Here is a 9,573-nt window from a genome sequence, read left to right on the forward strand (position 1 = left end):
TCAACATAGCTCTCCCTCACAAGGGCTAGTTTAATAAATACCCATTTAACAGATGGGGAATTGAGGCCAAGGGCAGTTGAGGCACTGGCCCACAGTGACAGCACTCCAGGTGGTCTGCTCGACTTGAGTCCTTGCAGGCCTAACCACCCTTGTTCTGCCCTTGGCACAGCTAGGACCAGGAGAGGAGAGACTCGGGCCTGACTTGGATTCAGCTGTCCACTTAGTTGCACATCTATTAGAGAAAGAAGCAGAAAGGAATGTAAGAGTTCAAGCCATTTCGCAATAAGCGCCAGGGTCTTCCCGAAAGAGCTGCCTTGGGCATTGGCATTTCTGTGCCTGACTCATTGAACTTGGACCCAGTTTTGCAATCAGAGCCTCGGGCCTTTCCCCTAGTGAGAAGAACCAGCTAGAGGCTCTGCACTTCGTCTTTGTCTTCCTGCAGCCCAGACGCTCACAGCCCCCTGCTGGACCAGAGGCCTCCGGAGAGGAGAGAGCAGAAGGCCCTCGGAACCTGAGGCCACAGTGAGAGCTTCACTGAGAACAGGTGGGACAGCACACCCAGGAGGAGGGCTGATTTGGGGCCTCTAGAGGACAATGTGCCCAAGGGGTTGGCCACCTGCACTTGGTTTGGGAAAAAGAACTGTTGTCAGGAACCCCCCAGGGGTTCACATCCCCATCCAGCCAGTTCCTAATGTGAGACTGGGTCTGAAGTTCAGCTTAGTTACTTGATAAATCAGGATAGAAACCTCTCCTTCAGGAGTATTTGAAGTTTAAATAAAAGCATGATTAAGCGTATGACTAGACCAACCAAGTTGCGTCTTCCCCTCCATTGGCTGGGGACCCCAGGATCCTAGACAGAGAGAGAGAGAGAGAGAGAGAGCCTGGACCCCAGAAAGGAGGAGACGGTATGGGCCAAGGCATTTCCCTAGACCTTCTCTGCAGGACTGGTTTAGGGCTGTCATCTTTGTAGGAAAAATGCTGAATGAGTTGTCTCAAAATTGCAACCTGCAGTGTTTCTTGGGTTGTAGGTTTTTTTTAGTGTAGTTTGGGAGTAGGGGGTGTTGGTGATAAAGATTAAGAGGATTATCTAAAGCTGTGTTTCAGAGTAACCGACTTTTCTGACGCTGATGGGGTGCATGAGGGACTTGGTTTGCAGGCAAAGGGGCAGAATACAGTGGAGCTGAAGTCTCCCAAAACTGCAAAGAGAAACTCATAAAAAAAAGCTCTCATATGAGAATAACATCTCTAATCCTCTCCCATCATTTCCAACCCTCTCCCAACATAACATCCTTTGACATCCACTGAGAGAAAGTCAGTAGAGAGGGGATGGGACCTGATGGGACCAAAGGGTTCCCCACTGTCACTATAGCCCTTCATCTGATAAGACTAATATGAAAAATGGGGGAAGTTTTAGGGGGTGCTGGTAAAGAATGGGGCTCCCCCAGGGTTTCTCAGCCTCAGTACCACTGACATTTTGGGCTGGACCATTCTTTGCTGTGGGGGCCGTCCTGTGCATTGTAGGGTGTCGAGCATCGCTGGCCTCTACCCACTAGATGCCAGTAGCAGTGCCTCCACCGGACCCCTGAATGTCTACAGGCATTACCAATATCCCCCGGGGAGGAAACACGCCCCTGATTGAGATCTACCATTCTAGACCTGGCTGGACTCACACTGGGCTCCCCCACTTACCAAGTGCATGTTTTGTAGTGTATTCCTATAATGAAATACTACATAGCAATCTTTTTTTTTTTCTTTTTTAATTTATTTTTGGCTGCGTTGGGTCTTCGTTGCTGCGCGCAGGCTTCCTCTAGTTGCGGTGAGCGGGGGCAGCTCTTCGTTGAGGTGCACGGGCTTCTCATTGCGGTGGCCTCTCTTGTTGCGGAGCACGGGCTCTAGGCACATGGGCTTCACTAGTTGTGGCACATGGGCTCAGTAGTTGTGGCTCGCAGACTCTAGAGCGCAGGCTCAGTAGTTGCGGCGCAAGGGCTTAGTTGCTCTGCGGCACGTGGGATCTTCCGGGACCAGGGCTCGAACCTGTGTCCCTTGCATTGGCAGGCAGATTCTTAACCACTGCGCCACCAGAGAAGCCCATGGTAAACATTTTTAAAGCTACTGAACGTTTTTAAAACCACGACAACATGAAAGAATTTCACAGACGTGTGTGGAGCGAAAGAAACCGAACAAATGACTCAATTGACATGAAGTTCAGGACCAGGCAAACTAATCAATGGTTATGGAAATCAGGATAGTGGTTACCTCCCCCACCCCACCCCCTGCCGCGGGCCAGGTGAGGATTGACCACCAGGGGGTTAAGGGAATCTTCTGTTCTCTATCTTGGTCTGGGAGGTGATGACTCAGGTGTGTAATGTCAGAATGTATTGAGTTGACGACTTCCTTTTGAGTATTTATCCTATATAAGCTCCACCTCAACATAAAATGTAGAAACAGCAGTTTGCAAACATTTTGTACATTGTGTGTTTATTATTATCTTGATTCCGCACCATCTAAAATCCCTCCATCCTTGAATTTCATATGGTTTCATGGCCCCTGCAGTAAACTTGGTTTCTGTTTCCAACCAGAAAATCCTTTGACGTGTGGCGACAGCTCTCATTCTCCCACAGGCAAAATGAACACGGATTTGATGCCGCAGAATCTGCTGGACACCCAGGCAGGGAAAGCATTATGCAAGGCTGGTGTCAGTCTGCAAAGGTAAAACCCAGAGCGCTTCTTCCTTGGGGAAAGGGCTACTTCTGCAGAAATGTTTAGGCAGCCTCATGACACGCGACAGACGTGTTCCAAGGGCATCAGCCATAAAGTATGCCCTGCCCTCCAACTGGTCTCCATTACGTATATATGTCTCCCAGGGGAAAAAATATTCCACTGGCTACATTAAATATTTTGGAGCACGAGTCAAGTTCTTGTCGGGTACATGACATTGGGTAATAGGACTCTGAGGCCAGAAACTGCCCTTTCGGGCCTCACCTCTCTGAGGTTCATGTATCACCAAAAAGGCCCTTTAGTGTTACTGCATTCATGAATTTAAGCCCAAGTGTCCATTCATCAGCAGATATAGCATCACCAGCCCAATATGGACAATCAACAAATGTCTGCTGAGGGAATTCGGTGTCACAGAACTCGATTGCAATTTTCACTGTGTCAGGAGGCATCATTACCTAATGCGGGATGCATTTAGTTTAATTTAAAAACACAAGAAGGGAATTCCCTGGCGATCCAGTGGTTAGGACTCGGTGCTCTCACTGCTGGGGCCCTGAGTTTGATCCCTGGTCGGGGAACAAAGATCCCACAAAACACACACACACACACACACACACACACACACACACACACACACGAAGCCAAGCTCCTGTTAGCTACCAACCACGTGAAAGACAAAACTTCACAGTGAATGCAAAGTGGCGTTATTGATCTTTTTTTTTTCCTTTGGAATTCTATTTTTTTTACAGCAGGTTCTTATTAGTTATCTCTCTTTTATACATAGTAGTGTATATATGTCAATCCCAATCTCCCAGTTCATCCCACCACCACCACCCCGCTTTCCCCCTGCGCTGTCGATCTTTGCAGGTACAAATCTCTCTGTTGTTTCTCTTCGTCCCTGCAAACCTGAGGAAGCAGAGAGATCAGGGTGGGCTGCATGGTGGCGTCTGTGAAGCTGGGGGTCTCTCAGCAGGGTTACCCTCCCTGCTGCCATCCGCCCCATCCCCACTGCAAGTCCCGGGGTACTTTTTGCTCTGTCAACTGATTTATGGCAACTGGTTAACTGACAACTGGGCCTAAATTAATTACTTCATTAACACTAAAGGCTTCCTTGGTAGTATATTTGGTTTCTAACCTTTTCCATTGAGGAACTGTGTGTGTGTGTGTGTGTGTGTGTGTGTGTGTGTGTGTGTGTGTGAAGAGAGATTAAAAGGCATGTGTATATATACCTCAGTGAGGAATTCCTCACATCAACTGTCCCGATGAGAGGACAGGGAGCTCTGAGTCCCCATTCAAAGCTGCATGTCAACCTCACACCTTCCTTTGGGTGAGAGCCCTGCCCCGCTCTGGGCTTCTGTTCCCTCCACAGAAAAGTAAAATAGGAAGCTTAGATCTTCCCTAGGGCTCCTTCCAGCTCTGACACCCTCCTGTGCGCAGGGAATCTGTGTTATCACCAGGCCTCCTCAGCTCGCCCTGAAGGCAATGCACCCGGGGCCCTGGGCACCAGGAAAGTTCCTGAAGGAGAGGGCTTTGTTCTCCCCCGAGACTGCTGTCCCGTGAAAGCCACACTCAGCTGGGCTGGCAAAAATCCCTCAGGACTGCCTACTGTGAGAAGACGGGGGAAGGGGCTGGGTCCTTTTGTCCCTGATTTCTCCCGTGAAGAACCAGTTCTGCTCGAGAGAGCAAGGAGAGCCGGCCAGGTGCCAAGGAGAACATTCAGAGCTTTAGCAGTCATTTCTCTCAGCCCTCTCAGTGTGCAACTCCGGAGGCACAGCAGAGCACTGAATTCAAGTTCATCAAAGTGGAGACTTCCCCGGCGCTCCAATGGTTAAGACTCTGCGCTTCCGCTGCAGGGGGCAAGGGTTGGATCCCTGGTCCGGGGAACTAAGATCCCACAAGCTGAAAAAAAAACAAGGTCATCAAAGTGGGGGATGCATTATACAATATGGTGCCTCTTCCCCCTCACTCACCTCTACGCGTACAGGACTCCCAACCTCCGGCCCAACAGCTGGACTCTGCTTCCTCCTGTTTTTCCCAGCCCTCTCCCTCCCGGCAATTGTCCCAGGTTCCTTATCTTGACTTGGATCCTTGCATTTCCCACTGCTCCTCCTCGTGACAGTTCCCATAGCCTCTTTGAACAAGGTTGAAAAAGTCCCTCAGCACTAATCCACCTCTTCCATCTCTTGGCCAGGGCTACGTTTCTCCCATTTCCCTCCAGATCCCCCTCTTATGTGCTCTCTTCAGGGAACCAGCAGCTCCCAGCAATGCTCTGGGACTTTTCACAGTTGAGTTAGAGGGAACAGAGATGCTAGGAAGATGCAGGGAGGATTGAAAGTCTGGAGGGGCAAGAACATCCAGAAACCACGTGGGCTTGACTATGAATTTGGCTTTCCCATCCGGGAGACTGAACATCTTTATTTCACTCATCCACAGGGACGAAGATGACATTCTTCCATATGAAGATGTGGAGTGGCAAGATGGTGACCTGTCAGCTGAAGAAAGAATATTTTTGGAAGAGTTTCCCATCTTGAAAGGGGAGCTGGAAGTGGGCATCAGAAAGCTTCATACCCTTGCAGACCAGGTCGACACAACCCACAGAACACTCACCAAGACCAGCATAGTGGCCAATTCCATCACTGTGGTCTCAGAAGTCATGAGCATCCTGGGCTTGGTCCTCGCTCCGGCAGTAGCAGGAGGAAGCCTGGTACTCTCCGCTGCTGGTAGAGTTTTGGGGAAAGCAGGGGAGATCACCAGCATCTTGACCAACGTTCTGGAACGCTTTCACAGTCAAGAAGCCCAAGCTTATGTCGGTAGCCTAGTGCCCACCCGTGCCCAAGAGGTCAGGGGAGCTGGGGCAGCCTATGTCTTGGCTGCCGGAAAGGTGGTCCAGGATTGTGAAAGCACCGTCAAGGATATCCGGAAGAGCATCCGTGCCTTTCAGATAGCCAGGGCCAACCCGCGCCTGGCCGCTGCCGCCAAGAATCTCCTGACCACTGGCCAAGTCTCAGCCCGGAGGAGCAGGCAGGTGCAAAGGGCTTTTGAAGGTACCACGCTGGTGATGAAAACAAAGGCTCGCTTGCTGGGTACTGCAATGGCTGGCTTCTCCCTCAGCGTGGTCTTGGCCTCCCTCCTGAAGGACTGGAAACAGCTGAAGGAGGGAACAAAATCAGAGCTTGCGGAAGAGCTAAGGGCGCAGGCTTGGGAGCTGGAAAGGAAGCTGACAGAATTCACCCAGTGCTATGAGAGCCTGCAGCAGAAGGTGAGGCTGTGGTTTCCCTCGTGGGTGGGGCTGGAGGAGGGGGAAGCTTTAACTGGCGCTTATGGGCACCAGGGTTTATGGGAAGGGTGATGAGGAAGCCAGTGTGTGTGTGTGGAGTTTGCATGGATGTTCCCAAGGACATGGGGTGTCTGGTGGCCCTGAAGGTCCAAACGGTATCATGTTCATCTTGGAGATAGTGGCACCAGTCCTGGAGAGACCTGGTCATGCCTTCTGTCTCTCCCTTGGTGCTCCTTGAGGTCCATGTGCTGGGCAGAGGGTCTTCCCAGTTGTACAGAACAGGACACTGAGCCACAGGGAGTGTTATGGACTGAAACGTGTCCCCCTAACATTTCTATGTAGAAGCCCTAAGCCCCAAGGTGACTTTTTGGAGATGGGGGTTTGGGGAGGTGATTTGGGTTGAATGAGTTTGTAGGGGTGGGGCCATAATCCTAGGGGACTGGTGTCCTTGTAAGAGGAGGAGGAAATACAGAGGGCTCTCTCTTTCTCTGCCTGCACTGGCACAGAGGAAAGGCCCTGTAAGGACAAAGCAAGAAGGCAGCTGTCTGCAAGCCAGGGAGAGTCCTCACCGGGAACTCGATCGGCCAGCACCTGGATCTGAGGCTCGCAGCCTCCAGAACTATGAGAAAATACATTTTTGCTGTTTCATCCCCCAGACTGTGGTGTTCATCAGCGAGCTTATGCAACTTGCCAAATGCTTGCAACTATGTGGAGGGAGAGTCAGGATGACAGCCCGGGAGCCTGACCTCTGAGCCCGGGCCTGGATCTCCACACCATGCTGCCTGGGAACCTTCTGTAGCTTTCCTTTGATTGATGTGTGTGTGTGTGTGTTTTCCAGAAACTCTCCCAAGAAAAAAAGCCTGTGAGCTCGTCTTCGGAAGGAACCATGGGGACTGTACCTCTGCCACCAGGGAAAGCAGGATCCCAGGGGACAGGAGAGGATGAAGACAATTGAGCCCAGGGGTCTCTGAGTGGAAGAAAAGGGGACCACGGCGGTGGTGGGGCCAGGTTGGCAGAGGCAATGCCTGGAGACTCAGCAGCTGACAGGTCTACAAGGGTGTTGAGGGCACTGTCAGTGGTGAGTGTCACACTGTAAGTTAAGGGAGGTCAGCCTGTCCCATCCCGCCCTCCTTCATGTGTGTAACTCATTTCCTGGACCCCTTCACCGCCCCTGCTCCCTCCCTCGCATGCAGAGTCAGCCCATGTGAAACGTGTATTATTTGACCCCAGGCCCTGTATTAAGTGCTGACACCAGATGGAAGGGCTCTGGGAATGAAGGGTATGCTGGGTTCTCTCTTTTGTATCAACTCAGCTTGTGTTGGCCCTCTGTCCTCCCCCTCCCCGACCTGGGCAGTAATCGCTGGAGAAGATCCTGGGTTTGCACATAAAAGGATGTCACCGCAACCTGCTCGGCCTGATTCCCATCAGGAAGGAGCCCCTCCATCCTCCCCACAACAGAAGTTCTTGGGCTCCTCAAGACACAGGAACCTGTAGGAACTCTCCTGGCTTCCCCGTTCACCCATCTTACACCTATTTTTTTCTTTTCTATGTTTCAGCTGCTATTTTAAAAGTAGTGTATGGACATTCAGTACAACTTTTTAAAATACAGGAAACTAAAGAATAGGGGGAAAGGGGCTTCCCTGGTGGCGCAGTGGTTGAGAGTCCACCTGCCGATGCAGGGGACACGAGTTCGTGCCCCGGTCCGGGAGGATCCCATATGCTGCGGAGCGGCTGGGCCCATGAGCCATGGCCGCTGAGCCTGCGCGTCCGGAGACTGTGCTTCACAAAGGGAGAGGCCACAACAGTGAGAGGGTGCTGGTATTTTGGTGGAGAATTTTCTTTCTGTGCTTTTCTTGCTTTGGACAGTACTGCCTGCTGGGGACCCTCTCTCAAGGCTGCATTGTAGAGTAGATTTTTTTTCTGTAACTCACTGAGTTTTCTTTCTCTTGCATTCTCAACTCCCTCATTTGCCTACAGATCTATAACTTTCCATTTTGTTGTTTTCACTTAGCAATGTTTTCTACCCTTCCATGTTTCACAGAGTTTTTATAGACATTACTTTTCCATGTTGCAAAATATTCTCTTGACTGTACCTACAACGCTTTAATTAGACATATATTGGTCATCATTTTGTTAAGTGGCCAAAACCAATTCAAACTGGCCTATGACAAAGAGAGGACTTTATTGGCTCATGTACTTAAAAAGCTTAGGGGAACAGTGGGCTTCAGGTGCGTGTGGATCCAGAGGCTAAAAATGATGTCATCAAGCATCTGTCTTTCCATTTCTCACACAGACTTCCGCCCCATTCAGGCACCGTGGCCTCAGCACCTCCAGGTGTGCCTGCTGCCAGCTGGGGGACTCCCACATGGAAAGGGGCGGGGCAAAAGTCCAGGGACCCACTCTGACTGGTCAGGACTGGGTCATGTGCCTTTGCTGGTGCTGGTTTCTAGCATGGGCTATGGGAACTCTCTTATGATCTAGGGGTTTTAAGTAGTCACCCCAGGCCGTGTGGTTCCCGCTTCTGTTGCTGTTATAATATTTTCACGAGCATAACAGTAAGTAAACAGCTTTCGCCCCATTTAATGTTGTTCTTTTAGTGTGTGTGAGCATCCTTAAAGTTCCGAATAAACATTGTCAGTAATAATACCTGCACAGGGACTTCCCTGGTGGTCCAGTGGTTAAGAATCTGCCTTCCAACGCAGGGAACGCAGGTTTGATCCCTGGTCAGGGAACTAAGATCCCACACGCCATGGGGCAACTAAGCCTACACGCTGCAAGCTCCGGAGCCCACGGGCCACAACTAGAGAAGCCTGCATGCCGCAACAAAGAGCCCACTTGCCACAGTGAAAGATCCCGCATGCCGCAATGAAGATCCAATGCAGCCAAATAAATAAATATTCTTTTTAAATTAACAAATAAAAAAAATAATACCTGCACAAAATACGTCGTCACGAAGCTTGGGGTTTTGTTTGTTTTGTGGAAAGTTTTGAAGAAAAAAAGAAAAGAAGGGATCAGAATGGAAACTCAAGACTCATCTCTGACACTTATTTGCCTGGTCCCATTTCTGAGTTTTGGTTTCTTCAGCCACAAAATAAGTGTAGCCTGAATAAAATCCAGGACTCCTTCTGGGTGTAGATTTGCAGCACCAGGCCTATAGCAATCTGGGAGAAAATACCCTTGACAGAAACTTGAAGAATCCTTACCAATGCTCTGAGCCAGCACCAGAGGGGGTGGGAGAGGCTCAGCTTTCCCTTGTCACCTGCTTCTCTGGTTCCCAGATTCTTCCACAGGGGCAGAAGCTTCTGGAAAAAAGACTTTCCTCTTGCTCCCTCTCTCTGGCCCATACTTCCTGCCTCACAGCCCAAGCAGCTCCTCTGCTCTCTTCCTCCCTGAAATGCTTTCAGCACCCAGCTGCTTCCCTATCAGGATCTACTTCCTGGAAGCACGCTCTTCTCCATCACCTGGAATTCTGGTGAACAAACACCTTCCCCTCGTTTCATCTCCCCACTAGTTAAGTCTTTGCCCTCCTGGCCAAGAGAAGCCCATCAACTCCCCGTGTTACTCAGGGCAACCCCACACCC

General features: G+C 50.5%; 1 protein-coding gene across 3 annotated transcripts; it reads left to right on the plus strand.

Annotated features, from left to right (window-relative positions):
* The first annotated feature begins 385 nt into the window (after window positions 1-385).
* LOC101285161 (apolipoprotein L6) lies at window positions 386-8,418 on the plus strand. Of its 3 annotated transcripts, none has more exons than XM_033417315.2 (4): window positions 386-544; window positions 2,622-2,709; window positions 5,149-5,974; window positions 6,499-6,810. In XM_033417315.2, the coding sequence occupies exons 2-4, from the start codon at window positions 2,627-2,629 to the stop codon at window positions 6,742-6,744; spliced, it is 1,155 nt and encodes a 384-aa protein (XP_033273206.1). In that variant the 5' UTR covers window positions 386-544; window positions 2,622-2,626; the 3' UTR covers window positions 6,745-6,810. The 3 variants fall into 3 exon arrangements, with proteins under 3 accessions (XP_033273206.1, XP_033273205.1, XP_033273209.1); XM_033417314.2 differs by having other exon boundaries at window positions 387-544; window positions 2,580-2,709; XM_033417318.2 differs by lacking the exon at window positions 6,499-6,810 and adding an exon at window positions 6,831-8,418 and having other exon boundaries at window positions 396-544; window positions 2,580-2,709.
* Window positions 8,419-9,573: the final 1,155 nt, after the last annotated feature.

Source organism: Orcinus orca, chromosome 11 (assembly GCF_937001465.1).
Source record: "Orcinus orca chromosome 11, mOrcOrc1.1, whole genome shotgun sequence".
In the NCBI taxonomy this organism is placed as follows: Eukaryota; Metazoa; Chordata; class Mammalia; order Artiodactyla; family Delphinidae; genus Orcinus; species Orcinus orca.